A 16,672-nucleotide genomic window follows, 5' to 3' on the forward strand; every position below is an offset into this window, starting at 1 on the left:
GCTTCCTTTCATCTCTCTCACCACCTGGCTGAATTACCACTTAGAGTTACCGTGTTGTTAGACAGGCAGACGCTTAGCACTTCTCAGTGTACATGGCTTCTGCATCCATGTGGCTACCATGTCATGCTGACCTGCATTCCTGTCACCTTCTTAGATGTTCCTTTCCTGTCTTTCCATGAGTCTTTGCTGGCTGTTAGTCCTCAAGGTGTCTGTGTGAAGTGTTGGTAGACCAGAAGTCTGGACAGTTTTTCTTTGACCTTAGCCTCTCACTCTCTTCCCAGGGGCTCCTTGGCAACAAGGTAGCTTTTGTACTGGCTGTCTTCTTTCTCTCCATTGTTGTCCTCACTCTCTCCTCTCAGCCATCTCAGTAGTGCTAACATTTATTTCTGTTTCATCCTTGAAGAATCTGTTTCCCATCTTTGCCTCCACTCCCCACCTCCCAGCGCAGTGAGCTTTGTCCTCTTCCGTTCTGATATTGTGATTTCTTCTTACAAAACTTAATAATATTTTTTTCTGGATTTTTTTTTGGTTTGTTTGTTTTTGTTTTCTTGAGCAGGATTTCTCAGTATAACCAGCTTTGGCTATCCTGGACTCCCTTGTAGACAAGGCTGGCTTCCAGTGCACAGAGATCCATCTGCCTTTGCCTCCCAGGGGCTGGGATTACAGTCATGTGCTATAACGCCTGGCTTTTTTTTTTCCCCTGCATTTTTTTAAATGACAAATTCTCAATTTATATCCTAGTGTGGCCTGAAATTTGTTGTGTGAAGGTCCAGTCCTTCTGCTGTAGCCTTGCCAATGCTGGGGTTACAAACCTGTATTACCATGCCTGGCCTAGTTTGTCATTTCTTCAGGATCGACTTTCAGACCTTTAATCACTCTTCTTTAACCTCATTCCCTGGTCTACTCACTGTCAGGGGCAACTTTTCCTCTCCTTGTTTCCAGATACTGTAGAACTCAGTTTGTGTACTTAGAGCACTTCCTTGCATGTACCTTCCTTATATCCTACATTTGGGCCCTTTGTTTATTCAGTGCAAACCCACCAAGGTAATAGGAGATTTTGGAAATCTTCCATGACTGTGTTGATCACTTTTATATTTCTATGGTAAAGCACCATGACCAAAGGGCATTCTGTTATGGCAGAATGCAGGCATAGCAGCAGAAACAGCTGAGAACTTATGCTCAGAAGCTTAGTGGAAGGCGTAGAGTACACTGGGGATGGTCTCAAACCCTGACCCCTGTAAAATGGATCTTTGACCAAGGCCACACCTCCTAATCCTTTATAAATAGTTCACCAATTAGGTATCAAATGTTCAAATGTATGAGCCTTTGGGGTTTAACCCCACTTAAGCTACCATGCCGTCGAAAGCGTTTTAGGTGATTTCCTCTTAAACTTCCCTCAGCATCCTGTCTTCCTTGTGAAGCAGTTCGGAGCTCACATTGCAGTTACTTGCATGTGCCCCTCAGCAGACAGTGAGACCCTGGAGTCACAGTCTCCTCATTCTGCTCACTGTTGCAGACCTTGAGCTAAAGAAATAGGTTTTTAAGTATTTGTTAAAAATCATAGATGTTAAAATTATGTTCTTGACTTGCAGTTCAGAAGAGGAAGATGAAAAGCAATGGCAAGCAAGAATGGATCAAAAGCAAGCTTTGCAGGTACTTACAAAACATGGGAATTCATAGTGGGTGTTGTCGTTTGAAATGATGAAAATGAGTAATCCTTATGAGGTGTGATGGTTTATGAAAATTCCCAATGAAAGTAAAGATACCTGCCTCTTTAACTATGTGTGTTTCTGATTGCACATATGTATATGATGTATATGTACATGTATATTTAAAATCCACACTTATCCATGCATTGGGTTAGGGCTAGGGCTAGAGTTAGGGTTAGGGTTAGGGTTAGGGTTAGGGTTAGGGTTAGGGTTAGGGTTAGGGTTAGGGTTAGGGCTAGGGTTAGGTTACTGATAGGAAATAGATTTTAATAGCATAGAGGATAGATATCTGCCCAGCATTAGTGCTAGTAAAGACTTACTATAAATTTAAAGGTCCTGTGTGTCTTTTATTTAGGAACTGAATAGTCAAAGGCATGGCAGAAGCCCCTGATTGAGATTAAATATTTTCTACACTTGATCTTAGCCAAAAGGCCGAGAAGCGATGAGATTAAATATTTTCTACAACACCACATTCTTGGCTACGTTTTTTTCAAGTATTACAAGGGCAGAATGTCAAGAAAATACTGCTCATGTGATAAAGCTATCATCACACATATTAGTGAGTACTGTCTTTAAACACTGAATTTACGCAGATTGCTACTTTTGATTTTTGTTTATTTTGAGACAGGGTCTTTTTAGTAGCCTAGGCTCATCTACAACTTGTAATCCTCCTGCTTCAGTCTCTCAAGTGCTAAAATTATAGTATAAAGCATGACTACACGACTACTCCTGGCTCTTGAACAAGTTTTTTTTTTTTTTTTTTTAACTTAGATTTACATTTTTGGCTTGAAAGCATTATTTGGCTTCCACTTTCAGGTTAACAGTTTATCACAATGGGGAATCAGCATAGGAACTCAAGCTAGACAGAAACCTGGAGGAAGGAGTTGATGGTGGTTGCTGCTTACTGTCTTGTTCCTTATAGCTGGCTCAACCTGGTATAGCAGTGCCCAGGTATAGCAGCACTCAAACAGGATTGGGCCCCTCCCCCATGAATAATTAAGAATATTCTCAACAGAGGTTCCTTCCTTTTAGATGCCTCTAGCTTGTGTCAAGTTGACATAAATTAGCCAGCATAGTAATAATATTTTTTTGAAATGTAGTCTTTTAAATTTTTCTTTTTTTAATAAAAATTTGAAATTTTTAGTAAATCAGCAGAAATTAATAAAAACAAGAAAAACTGATTGCATAGAGAATAACTTTGGAAAGACAGAACCGTGAATACCATATCAGAATATAGACCTATGGAGTATTCATGATGGCAAGAGCTATATAGTATAGGAATGTTAAAGACAGATAGATAATTTGCCTTTCAAAGCTGAAAATATGAAAGTACAGAAACTGCAACAAAGCTGTATGTAGAAATCAAAATCTAAAAGTGGGGATGATTGTATAGAAATGTGTGATTTAAGCTATAACATAAAAATAAGGAAAGCTACTGCAGAAGAAGATTGGGAAAAAAAAAACATTCAAAACTATACATGGAAGTTTTCTCAGAATTGTAAAATAGAAATTCTTAAGATATGTAAACCTGTAGTTTATATCCCAAAATATGTCTCACTTACTACAATTTGCCAGTCTCTCTAAATAGCATCAATGAATATGATAACCATCAAAAGAGAGGTAGTATTTTCTAAGCCAGAACTCAGCTTCCCCATTTTGCCATGCAGCCCAGCTTTAGAGAAACAACATTACAAATCAGAAAAAACAAAATAAACATTTTTATCTAAGTATTCCCTCACAGGAAGGCTACTCCTAAAGCATGTGTGCTACCACAATAAGTGAAAAAATAAAATAAAAAACAAAAGGGACTAAGAAAAACAGAGTCCATTGTAGGAAACTTTCTAATGACCAAACAGAATTCCAAGACAGTGACAGAATATGTGCAATGGACCAAGGAAAATCTGTGCAGATCTGAGAGGAGGAAGAAGGAGTTCTCAGGGTGTGGGCATAAGAACTGGAGTCAGCTGAAGAATCGGCTTTAAGCCCGCTATATACTTTTTTCTTTCAATGTGTGTGGACGTTTTACCTGCATGTATGTCTGTACCACATACATGTAGAGTCTGCAGAGGTCAGAAGAGGATATCAGGTCCCAGGGAACAGAAATTTGGGAATAATCACGTGGGCTGCTGGGAATCAAGCCTGGATGCGTTAGGTAGAAGAGCAGCTAGTGCTCTTTATTGCGCCATCTCTCTGGCCTCCATTGCACATGTTTTTTGAATGAACATTTTTTCTCAAGCATATTAAAATAATCGAGAACATTCTTTAACTCCCAATGGCAGATGATTTTGATATGTCTAGTAGTAAACTTTTAAGCTAAAACTGTGCATCAAGTGTTAACAAGCAATGTTGGCTAAGACAGAGGATCTTGTGAACACAAGGACTTCAGTGTTCAGGTTGTGTGATTTAAAGAAATTGAATTCTTTAAGGCATTTTTAAAAAATAATATAAAACTAATGTGAGCATAAAAATGTCTCAAATCCACAAGCCTTGTCCTTATCTCATGACATACTTGTTCTTCCTCAGCTTACGATCCCCATCTGCATCAGGTTCTTGGTGTTTTTCAAGTCCTTGTCTGGTAGGATTCTCTCTGTCTAACCCATAAGGCTTATTTCCTTTTTGTTTCCTTGACTACTTTCATCAGATCAGCCTGTTGGATGTTCTAACAATTATCTTGCTTATTTATTTACTTGTCGATATGCCTTGTTCTACTCCTAAGATTAGAGGACTTACATACATAATCACACAGTACCCCAAGTCCTAGGCAAGGGTCTAGGTGGTGTTTAAGTGCCAGGCAAGTGGTTTGCTTTGGTGTGAATGAACAAACCAAGGGATTTATCGCTCATCTGCGTCTTCATTGTGATGTCTATTGCGGAACATATACTTCCGTGTATAGATTACTTAGAGCTGTGTCTATCGTATAAACACAATGAACATTTGTAGCAGTGATTAGACCTAAATGGGTAAATATCAATTTAATGATGTTAATATTTTACTCCTTATAGGAAGAATTCTTTCATAATCCTCATGCCATAGATATCGAGTCTGAGGATTTCAGCAGCCTGCCTCCTGAGGTAAAGCATGAGATCTTGACTGACATGAAAGAGTTTACCAAGCGAAGACGGACATTGTTTGAAGCAATGCCAGAGGTAAAACACCCAGCAGTGCACAGGAGCACACCAGTGCTACTTAGAGTCTAAGTCTCTAATTTATCCCAGTTGCAAGGGCACAGCATCTGTGTATCTCAGGTCATGTGAGACATTGTTTGTTTAAGCAATTACTTCAGTCCATAAGCAGTCAAAGAAGTTTTCTGCACTCTGCGTCCGAGAAAGACTAGGCCTTTTCTTCTGTGTCCTCAGCACCCTGTAACATAGTATTCTAGTGCTCAGCACAGAACATGCTTATGGCTACACTCTCAGCCGGTAGCTCAGTGTTTTACATAGTAAATGCCCAGAAACATACGGTTCTTGGGTTCATAAAAGTTACTTCATACCACAACATGATGTACAAAAAAGTAACTATCACATGGAAAATACTTCTTAATTGAAATTCCAGATACAGGATTGTGTGTGTTCATCTCTTTCTTTGTGAATAATAGAAACAGGGAGGCCTGAATGTGGTGATTTCAGTCACAGGAAGCTGGAGCAGGTTTGGTGTGCATGGTGATGTGTTGCTGAATGTGTCCTGTCCGTGGTGCTATGATTGCTTGATGTATGTTGCCATCGAGCACTTGGTATCTTAGTTCCTGATGCATGAGCTCCACTTCCCTTCCGTTTGCTACCACCTGCTATTTCCAGCAGTTCTCCCCCAACACTGAGCTAGGGTGTAAGCTTAGCAGTTTATGTAGATGCTTGGTTTTTGTTTTTATTCTTTTAGCTTGCCATAGACTTTAGGATACTTTTTACTTTGGTGTCAGAAAGATGAAAAAAGATAAGATCTTTTTGTTTTTTTGTTTTCTATGTAGTTACAATAAAAAAAAACAATAAGTTGCATGGAAATGATATTATTAAGTTTTTGGGTACAAGAAATAAATTTATTTCTATTTTGGGGGAAAACAGTCCAGGTTTCATCAGGCTTGTGTCTTTATAAATGTGGAGAATCATTAAGTATGACTGGTAACAGTTGCATTTGAGTAGAAAGGAGAAATATAACCTCTAGTAGTTTTCTCTTTGTGCAACCATGATGTTGCTAGGGCTGGAAGGCTGGGGTGGTTCCATATGTAGAGAAGTTCTGAGTAGTCTAGAATAGACCTTGGTATGACTTATCTATCATGTGCATGTGATGTTAATAGGAGAAGACCTATGTCCTAATAGCGGGGACTAATGAGACTAATAGTAGACTCAGTTGTAGTAAGTCAACTGTCTGAGGTCGCCCATGTTAGTCTTGTATTGAGGTTTCAAGCCTCTCATTTGCAGATGGCGGATAGAAAAATGTCTCATTGGGTGTCTGTGAAAATAAGTCAAGGTAGTGAATGTAAAAGTAATTGGAACACCCTCCATGGGAAAGGCTTTATTCATATTAACTATGATTATTAATACCTCTGGTTGATTTACCTGTTGTTCTCTGTGGACCAAGAACAATGCTGGACACTTCACTTATATTCTAGAAGGTTATATTTGCCAAGCCACCATCACATGTCTTACCACAGCCATGTAGTCTAGTTCAGCAATAGTTTAATCATTTGAATAAATGATTAAATAATAAAAAGATATTTCATAATTTCTTTTACTTAATTCCTTTCTTTAAAAGTCTGTTATAATGCGATGTATGCTAGTCACAGTACTTTGGAGGCAGAGGCAGGAGGATTTGCACAATTTCAAGGCAAGCATATTCTATATAGTGAGTTCCAGGCAACTGGGACTACATATTGGAAGACTATCTCAAAAACAACAACAATAAAACAAGAAATAAAAAAAAAATGAAGTTGAGAGTGGGACCACCTTAATTTTCAAGTTTTCTTCTCACACTACGAAATTATACCTTCTGGGACTAAACTGGACAGCGGTGTTCTTATCTGTGTTAGTGTTAAGCAATATATTTTTTTTTTTATTTCGTCCTTAGGAGTCTAATGACTTTTCACAGTATCAGCTGAAAGGCTTGCTTAAGAAAAACTACCTAAACCAGCACATAGAAAATGTCCAGAAGGAAATGAACCAGGAACATTCAGGACAAATCCAGAGGCAATATGAAGACGAGGGAGGCTTTCTGAAGGAAGTCGAGTCGAGGAGAGTGGTTGCTGAAGACACCTCACACTACATCTTGATAAAAGGTACCAGGTGCCATCATTGATTTGACAGCTAAAAATCATGATAGATACGCAGTGTGCTCCTGTTGTTATGCCTTCCCTGCAATGATGGCCTACATTCTTCTGTGCCAGTCAAAGCAGAGAGAGAGCATATGCGAGCTTCTATCAGTAGAACTGTACTATCCCGGGTTATGTCTTAGTCAGGTAACAACAACTACTGTGTGCTTCTAATTCTGATGGTTCTCCCATATTCAGAACAGCACTTTGTAGGGTTTCTTTCCATCTTCAGGCTCCCTCATTCTTTCTACCTCACCCCGACTTTTGAGATGTTCCCTGGGCATGCATTGGTGTGTGTCTGTATGTATCTGTGTTTGTGTGTGTAGGGGGGTGTGAGTGTGGGTGTGGGTGTGGGTATGTGTTAGTTGGTGTGGGCATGTATGGTTATATATGCGTGTATTGGGGTGTGTGTGTGTGTGTGTGTGTGTGTGTGTGTGATTTAAGGCAGAGCACTTAGTAGTTGCTTGTTCCAGAACTCCACATTGACTGTCACCCTTTTCAGGGAAGAGCTTCTCTGGCTCAGGCTAGCAGCAACACTAGTTTTTAGGTACAAATGTGGGTGTTTGGGAAGCAGTTGTCAAGGTAGAAAAATACCAGCAGTATATTCTTCTTTAGAGCCTATGACCTCTCTCTAGCTATAAGTTTTTACCAAGTTTTCAGTCTTAGACATGTCTTCCCTCCTCTGGGGTGGGTCTCAAATCCAGTTGAGCAGCATGTTGACTGACCCCAGAGTATTCTTGCACTGTTGCACAAATGTGCACATCTTGTTTGTTAGGTCAGAATTGTAGCACACAGGGTTCACTGGGAAGCAGCCTGCCTAGTACCTTTCAGTACTGTGCGGAGAGGAGGCTTACGCCTCACTTCAGCTTCGTTTTTCTGTGTCCTGTGTCTAGGGGGTACAGTGTCATTTGCAATAGGACTTTAATATCTAGTTCTGGAGGAGAATGAAAAGCAACAGCAAGGGCTGTATTATTTTGGGAACTTCTTGGGGCTCTCTTGTCAGAGAATCATGGGGAATATCATACAGTTGGAGCTGGGATTTTTGTTCAAGACCCTGTGGCTTCTGGCAACAACATTGTCAGCTCATTATGGGTACTTCAAATTGTTTTTTTTTTTTAATTGTGTTCTTTGTTTTATACAGTGGTGCATTTCCATGTGGTTTTTACGTGCATCTTTGGTTTTGGTTGACCCTTCCCATCTACAACCTTTACCTTTCTTCTGTTCCTCAAATTCCTTTCTTAGTTAAACCTTTCTGCCCCTGGTATTCTTCCTTTTCTTATCATATGGAGAAACACTGCTTTTCAAAAATGAGAGGAAATGAAGTAATACAATTTGTTGTGGGTATGATAGAGAAAACTGAAGTTGAAATCAGAATTTAGCATGGGCTCGATTCCACTTCTGCTGATTCATTCTTGAGCAAGTGGCCTAACCTCTGTGACTCTTTACTTTCATACCAGATAGGTTGAGAACCCTGGTATAGGTTTGTTCTGTAAGCTGTATCAGAGCTTATTTGTAAAGTGTCTGGTAAGTGGAGGTGTCTATCAGTTTATCATACATATTAACTACATAAGAGAGAGTTTTGCTCCCATTGACACTAAAACATCTCAAACGTTTTCTCAGACTTTTCACCTTTTCTTTGTGATGGGTTCAAATGTAATATCTATTTTGAAATAGGATGTTAACATTAAAAATATACATCAAGGAGCTTCAGAGATAGCTCAGAAGTTAAGATATCATCCGACTTCAGAGGACCTGACTTTGAGGTCACCCAGACGAGTGGCTTAAAAGTGTCTGTAACTAACCGTAGGGGATTCCACATCCTCTTCTGGCTTCCCTAGGCATCCACAAACACATGACAGTCTCTCTCTCTCTCTCTCTCTCTCTCTATCTCTCTCTTTCTCTCTCTCACACACACACACACACACAAATAAATAAGTAACCAGATAAAATAATAAAAATTTAAAAAGTTATAATCTATAAGGCCAGTTTTGAATCATAAGGCCATCTCAGACTACCTCATAACTCCACAACATTAGTAGTTTTAGCAACTTTATCAAATAAATATATTTCTGTTTTCTTAATTGCTGCTTTTCTTTGGGAAGGGTTTTTGGAAATTTTTTTCATTTAAGATATTTTTGATAAAGATCTTAGGTTCAATAGCATTTTTGAAATTTACTAGTCATTAAAATGATTTATAAAATGAGAAAGATCATTTTATAAATTTAAATGCACACGTGAGAAATAACACCAGGATTTGACTTCTTGTTTTCTACAAAAACAAATAAAAAAAACTAAGATGGAATTATGTTTTATGAAATAGATGAAAGTATTTTGCCTTCCTTTTGCCTATGTGGTGTGGCAAAATAAAGTTTTAAATTAATAATCGAGAGGACTTTGTGACTCTGAGTTCTGGGAAAAGACAACCATGATAAAGCCGGTGGAATCTTGTTTAGGTAATAACGGTTGTACTTAGCCACTACAGAGCTAAGCACTTTAGACTTAGTGAGCAGATTTTAATAAAAATGTATCACTGTGTTTATGATCCAGGATTCTCCTGCTCATCTTCCCAGAAATACACTGTCACACTGTGAATTGCATACTGAGAAATGTTTTGCTTTCTCTTAGGAATTCAAGGAAAGAAAGTCGTGGATGTGGATTTAGAATCTCTTCCTTCTTCCAGCAAAGAACACAGTGTGTCCTTCAACCTGAAGTCATCACCTTATGAGAAAGTGAAGCCAGAGAGCGAGCCAGAGGCCACACCTCCTTCTCCAAGAACTTTACACGCTATTCAAGTAGCCATGCTGGGAGGTAGCTCAGAAGAGGAGCCGGAGAGTGGAGAAGGAGGGCAGTCTAAGGAGAGAAGTGCGTGGGCCACTGCAGATGCAGGCTCCATTTCACCACAGACCTGTGCAGCTATTCAGAGAGCTCTGGATGATGATGAAGAGGAGAGAATGTGTGCCAGCAGTGATAATCTGGCCGTGGAAATGCTGCTTGGAAATGGTCTGAAGCAGGAGCACGCTGATGAAGTGGTAGTAAAAGGTGGAGGCGTGCCACTTGACACAGCATCTCTTTTACCCAGTGTGACTGAGGTAGAGGAGTGTGTGGCCAGTGCCAGCAATGACAAAGAGCAGACAGCCTCAACTCATGCATCTAGTACTGCTTGTCATCCAGGTGAAGTCCCCAAAGAAACAGTATCTCCTGCTCATGTGGTGAGTGAAGCATCTCAGATAAGTAGTGAGTGTGAGGTCGCTGGTAGGCCAGTTCCCCTTCCCTCAGCATTCATAGAAACTCCATGCAGTTATGCCTCTGGGGTCCTCAGTGAAAGGGAACTCACCCTGGCACCTCCAATAAGAACACATTCTCATCAGAGGACGAGCATAGACCCTGAAGAGCCTGAGCTACAAAATGGACTCTGCCCACCCAAGAACACGTGTAATTCCTCTCATCTTTCAAGTGATGATGAAACAGAAGGTGGACAAAATCCTGCTTCCAAAGCAGGTAGCACAGTTCATGTCCCTTCAGAGGCAGTAGGTAACGTAGAAAACGTGTCGTCTTCTAATGCTGAAGAACATGGAGATTTCCAGAAAACTATCCAGCTATGGGAGATGCCTGAGGCTGCTGCCAGGGAGCTGATTTCAGCCCCAGAGTCCCTGGGACCAGTGGAGATGGAGTCTGAAGAGAGCGAGTCTGATGGTAGGTGTTCCTTCAAGGGATGGAATGAGAACTTCTTGTCTATAAGGACTGGAAGACTCTGTAGTGTAGCCTGTTTTGCTTTACAGCCAAGGAACCAGGAAGAAAGAATAAATGTGCTTTCTAGGGACTCAGATCCAGGGTGGGGATGCCCTGCTTCTGGGCTATCCTTGGAATTTTAAGATTTTATTTTATTTTACATGTATTTTATGTGCCATGTATGTCTGTGCATGTAGTGCCCATGGAGGCCAGAAGAGGGCATCAGATCTTCTGGAACTGGAATTAACACATGATTGTGAACTGTGCTGTGGGCACTGGTAACCAAACACAGGGCCTCTGCAAGAGCAGCAAACATTTTTTAAGTGCTGAGCCATATTGTCAGCCTCTGTCCTTGGTATTGTTAAAGGAAGGGGGTACCATGCTTGGAGAAAAGAAAGATGAATTTCCTTTAGCTTTTGTTCTCTTTTTACTATGACGTAATTATGAAAATTAAAAGTAATACTGACTGATTCACACCTAACCTTAGAGGTCAATATTTTGCCCCATTTATTTTATATTGTCTACTGGTTTCAGTGTACCCACAGAGACAACCAAAGAACCATTGGTAGGGTAGTGGAGTCTTGAGCAGGAATCTCCAGATGTGGAGCATCCCCATTCTGCTGCCCTACTGTGGGTACTCTCAGGCAAGTCACATGACATTCTGAGCTTCATTCCATAATGAAAGAATGCACACATACAAGTATGCACACACACACACATACCCATAAACAAATTTGTACATATATTCATATGTTTGTGTATGAAACATATGTATTTGCCAATTTAGTATTTGAAATGACTTCATAGACCATACTTCAAGTAGTGAAGGTAACTGTATGCATATGTTTATATATAATTTATGTTCTGCTAATCTAGGCCTCGTTATGGAAGCTTTTAGCTTCCATACAATCTAATCTAGGCCTAGGACTTTTCAGTCTCTTAGACTTACTGCTGAATAAGTTTACCCTTCCTAGTTTTTTTCTTAGTTTTGACAGACTGGTTCAACTTAGCTGTTCTGGTTCAAACTGGCTTCTCTCAGCTTCTGACTGAATCGCCCTGCTTGACCTCATACTAACTTTGCCAATATGTTCTAATCTTCTGGCTCCTTCTCTTCTGGCTTGTTCTGTCTTTACCTGTTTCTCGTTTGTTCTCTGTCTACAGCCTGTCTTTGTAAAATTGCTCCCTTCTTCTCTCTGTGCTGTTCTCTCTTAAGTCACCTCTCCTTCCTCTGTGTTCTCATAAGAATTGAGCAGATTTGTGTATTTCCTATTCTGTTGTTTTTTCTGTCTATTTCATGACCTTTCTGCCACTCAAGTAGACTTCAGTTTCAAACATGGATGCTTCCTTTTACAAACTAACTTTACTGTCATTGCTTGGGTGTAAAGGTGTGTACTAAGAGTGTGTCTGTGTTCCAGCCAGAGAGATTGAAGGTGCAAAGGTTCAGCCACACCATTAGAAACAGGTTTTTCTAGCAAACAAAACAATCTGTTTCCCAGTGTGATCAGATATTTTGCAACAGATATTCTTTCGTGTTTGTGAAGTTTCTGTTAGCACCAGCATCCCTCTGTTATAGTTTTTGTCTGGAAGACTGAGGGTGGCAATGTTAGGAGGTGTGGCCTTGTCTGAGTAGATGTGGTCTTGTCGGAGGAAGTATGCCGCTGGGGGCAGGCTTTGAGGATTTAGAAACTCAAGCCAGACCCAGGGTCAGTCTGTTCCCGCTGCCTGATGATGTAGCTGTAAAACTCTTGGCTCTTTCTTCAGCACCATGTCTGTCTGCATGCCACCATGTTTCCTGCCATGATGACAGTGCACTAAACGTGAATTGTGAGCTAGCCTCTGTTAAACAGTTTTCTTTATAAGAGTTGCCGTGGCCATGGCGTCTCTTCATTACAGTAGAAATTCTAACAAAGACAAAGACTTCCCCATTGATGAGAATGGGGTATTGAAGTCTCCCACTGTAGGTGTATTAGTTCAGTACATGATTTAAGGTGTAGGAGCGCTTCTTTTATGAACTTGAATGCCCTTATTTGGGGCATCGATTTAAGAATTGAAATGTCATCTTGGTTGATTTTGTTTTCTTTGATGAGTATTTACTGTTCTTCCCTTTCTTTTGATTATTTTTGGTTTGAAGTCTATTTTCTAAGATATTAAAATGACTATACCAGCTTTCTCCATAGGTCTGCTTACTTGGAATATCTTTTTCTAACCTTATACTATGAAGTAATGTCTATCATTGATGTTGAGGTATGTTTCTTGGATGTAGCGAAAAGATGGATGATGCTTTCACATTCAGTCTGTTACTCTGACTTTTTATTGGGTAAATCAGACCATTGATCTATTGAAAGATATCAATAAGAAATGATTGTTAATTTTTATTATTTTGCTGGTGGTAATGCTGCTGGTGGTGATTTATATACGAGTTTGTGTATGTGTTTATATGTGTGTATGTACTAACATTTTGATTTTTCTGTTTTGAGATTATTTATTCTCTGATAATTTTTACACCTGTGAAAACATTCCTCCTTCAACTTTAATTTTTTTAAAAGATTTATTTATTTTATATATGTGAGTATACTGTTGCTGTCTTCAAACACACCAGAAGAGGGCATTGGATCTGGTTACAGATGGTTGTGAACTACCATGTGGTTGCTGAGAATTGAACTCAGGAACTTTGGAAGAGCAGTCAGTGCTCTTAACTGCTGAGCCATCTCTCCAGCCCCAACTTCAACTATTAAGAGATTTGGCTCATAAACTCACAGACCTGCCAACACCTCTGTGTTGTAGTTATATCAAGGGTAGTTTTGTTTTCTTTATGCAAATGGAATCATTTCATCTTCCATTTAAAAGAGTGCCTTGGATGTTGTTTTCAACATCCGAGTTGAAAACAACATTTGAAGTTGAGAACTTAAGCTCCTTAAGTTGGAAGTTTTCCTTCTAGCACTTTCATTAGGGCTGGATACTGTTTAACTTTTACTTTATGGAATATCTTATTTTTGCCATGTAATTTTGATTGAAACTTTTGTAGGCTATGAGTTGTCTAAGCAGTCTGTGCTGTCATATATGGTCTCTTAGCATCTGTAGCACATAATGTTCAGGCTCTTCTAGCTTTTAGAGTCTCCAATAAGAAGTTAGGTAATTGTGATAGCTCTATCTTTATCTGTTACTTGGTCTTTTCCACTTATTTTCCACTTTTAATATTCTTACTTTGCTCTGTATTTTGAGTATTTTGCTTATTATGTGGCAAGAGAACTTAAGTTTTTGTTCCAATTTATTGGGTGTTCTGTATGCTTTTTGTTCCTTTTTAGGCATTTCCTTTTTTAGGTTAGCTATTTTTCTATTATTTTGTTGAAACTATTTTCTGGGCCTTTCAGCCAAGATTCTTCTTCCATTCCTTACGTAGGTTTGGTAATAAAACATAGTACATTCATGTTATAGGAAAGAAGAACAGGAGCTAGCCAATAAGTGTAAGTACATCATCATTCTTCTGGAAAAGAATATTATATGAAAAATAATTTACCATGTGGTAGGACACCAGGACATTTATGCCATCCATGAAAACAGCAGCCAAGTCAACAATTTAAAAGAAGATGAAATGATTCCATTTGCATAAATAACACAAAACTACCCTTGACATAAATACATCACAGAGGTGTTGGCAGGTTTGTGAGTATATGAGCCAAATCTCTTAATAGTCGAAGTCTTCCATTGTGAGGACGGATCCTTGAACCACTGAAGGTTGATTCATAGCCCTTACTGCAGGCATTGAAAGAATTAATAAACAGACAAACAAAGCAGCGAGCTAGGCCTGATAGCAGTGCTGCTAAATTTTTTTAATAATCATTTTATTCATTTACATTTCAAATGATATCCTCCTTCCCAGATTCCCCTCCACAACCCCTCCCCCTCCATCCCATCCCCTTTCTTCCCCTTCCCCTTTGCCTCTATGAAGGCGCTTCTCCTCCCACTCACCCACTCCTGCCTTCCTTACCACTCTAGCATTCCCCTATGTTGGGGCATGGAGCCTTTACAGGACCAAGGGCCTCCCTTCCCATTGTTCCCAGATAAGGCCATCCTCTTTTACATATGTATCTGGAGCCATGGAGTTCTCCATACCCTTTGGTTGGTGGTTTAGGAGTTCTACGTGGTCCGGTTACTTGATATTGTTCTTCTAGCACTTCTATTGGGGTCCCCAAACTAAGTCCGATGATTGACTGTAAATATCTGTATTAGTCAGGGAACCTGGCAGAACCTGTCAGGGAACAGCCATACCAGGCTCTTTTCAGCAAGCACTTCTTGGTCTCAGCAGTAGTGTCAGGGTTTGGTGTCTGCAGATGGGATGGATCCCTAGGTGGGACAGTCTCTGGATGGCCTTTCCTTTCAGTTTCGGTTCCATTTTTTTGTCCCTGTCTTTTCTTTGGGCTGGAATAATTCTGGGTTAAAAATTTTGAGATGGGTTGAGGGCCCATCCTTCAACTGGAACTGAGGCTATCTATTGGAGGTGGTCTCTACAGGTTCTGTCTCCCCTTTGTTGATTATTTTGACTAAAGTCATCTCAGTTGGGACTTTCTAGTGGCTATTGCCAGTTCCCCATCCTCCACTGCTACATATTTCTATTCAATTTCCTGACCCTCTGTACTTCTCTCCTGTCCTTTCCCATTTGTAATCCTGCCTCCTCCTTTTCCTTCCCCTCCTCTCTGCCACCCAGGCCCCTTCCTTCCTCTACATCCTGTGATTATTTCTCTCTCCCTTCAATGTAGGATTGAAGCATCGACATGCTGGTCTTCCTTCTTCTTAAGTTCCATATGGTTTGTGGGTTTGTATCCTGCAGGTTCTAATCTGTTGGACTAAAATCCATTTATCAGTAATAACATACTATGTGTCTTCTTTTGTGACTGGGTTACTTCATTCAGGATGATATTTTCTAGTTTCATCCATTTGCCTGCAAATTTCATGAAGTCATTGGTTTTTTTTTTGTTTAAATAATATTTTTATTAATGCTTTGAGAATTTCATACAATGCATTTAGAACATATTCATATTCCCTCCCCCAACTTCCCACTCAATTTTGAGTTGTCGTCATCTTCTTCTTCTTCTTCTTCTTCTTCTTCTTCTTCTTCTTCTTCTTCTTCTTCTTCTTCTTCTTCTTCTTCTTCTTCTTCTTCTTTTTAATTTAGAGAATACTTTATTAGTTTTTGTAATCAAACCCACGTATATAAGACCTTACATATTTAATACAGTGTGTTACCCCTGTACAAATGGAAAAAACTTAAGTTCAACATTTCTAGACCAATATGGCTGTTAATTTCTGTACAGTGCCAACTCAACACAGTAAACGGGGATACTTTTTTCCAAAGTTGACAGCACAGGTAAAGTTTCAAAAAATTCAAATTATATATCTGTATATATATATTTATATTTATATAAAAAGACCAATAATAGCAGTGTGTTATGCATCAACAGCAGCAACAGCTTTTCCAGGTTCTGCAGTCATCTGAACAAAACTGTAGAGACATCCAGCACACTCCATTTTTAAAAAAAAAAAAAAGTAAAAAGCAAAACCCGAGAAAAGAGCACAGTTCTGTTACTCTTGTGGTACCTGGCACCATTTTTTTTTTTAAATTAGCTTCTCAATCATCATCTGTAAAGAAAACATTCTGAGCAACATCATTAAAAACAGCTCTGATAAAGCACGGTCACTACTACGTATCATAAAGCAGGTACAAGCTATTTTACATCCACAGAGGTATGATACAGTACTGTCCTACATCTATAATACTAGAGGATACAATTTAAAAGGCATTATTTGAGACTTGATTCTACTTTTCCAGCAGAGGGCCCAAAGGATGGTGTGACACAGCTTTGTAAAGAAACATACTCTAGACAGGATTTCCTTTCACTAGTGGCACAGTTCTAAGGATTCATTCTCTCCATGAATG

At 39.4% G+C, this 16,672-nt stretch overlaps 1 protein-coding gene across 8 annotated transcripts in view; it reads left to right on the plus strand.

Annotated features, from left to right (window-relative positions):
- Positions 1 to 16,672, plus strand: part of Ercc5 (ERCC excision repair 5, endonuclease) — a 45,141-nt gene that overhangs the window by 6,874 nt on the left and 21,595 nt on the right. For all 8 annotated transcript variants that reach the window (NM_001426998.1, XM_063266934.1, XM_017596798.3 and 5 more), the window contains exons 5-8: positions 1,593 to 1,653; positions 4,712 to 4,855; positions 6,768 to 6,975; positions 9,634 to 10,701. In NM_001426998.1, coding sequence (NP_001413927.1) covers positions 1,593 to 1,653; positions 4,712 to 4,855; positions 6,768 to 6,975; positions 9,634 to 10,701 — 1,481 coding nt within the window. The remainder of the gene's footprint in view (positions 1 to 1,592; positions 1,654 to 4,711; positions 4,856 to 6,767; positions 6,976 to 9,633; positions 10,702 to 16,672) is intronic.

This window comes from Rattus norvegicus, chromosome 9 (genome assembly GCF_036323735.1).
Source record: "Rattus norvegicus strain BN/NHsdMcwi chromosome 9, GRCr8, whole genome shotgun sequence".
Taxonomy (NCBI): Eukaryota; Metazoa; Chordata; class Mammalia; order Rodentia; family Muridae; genus Rattus; species Rattus norvegicus.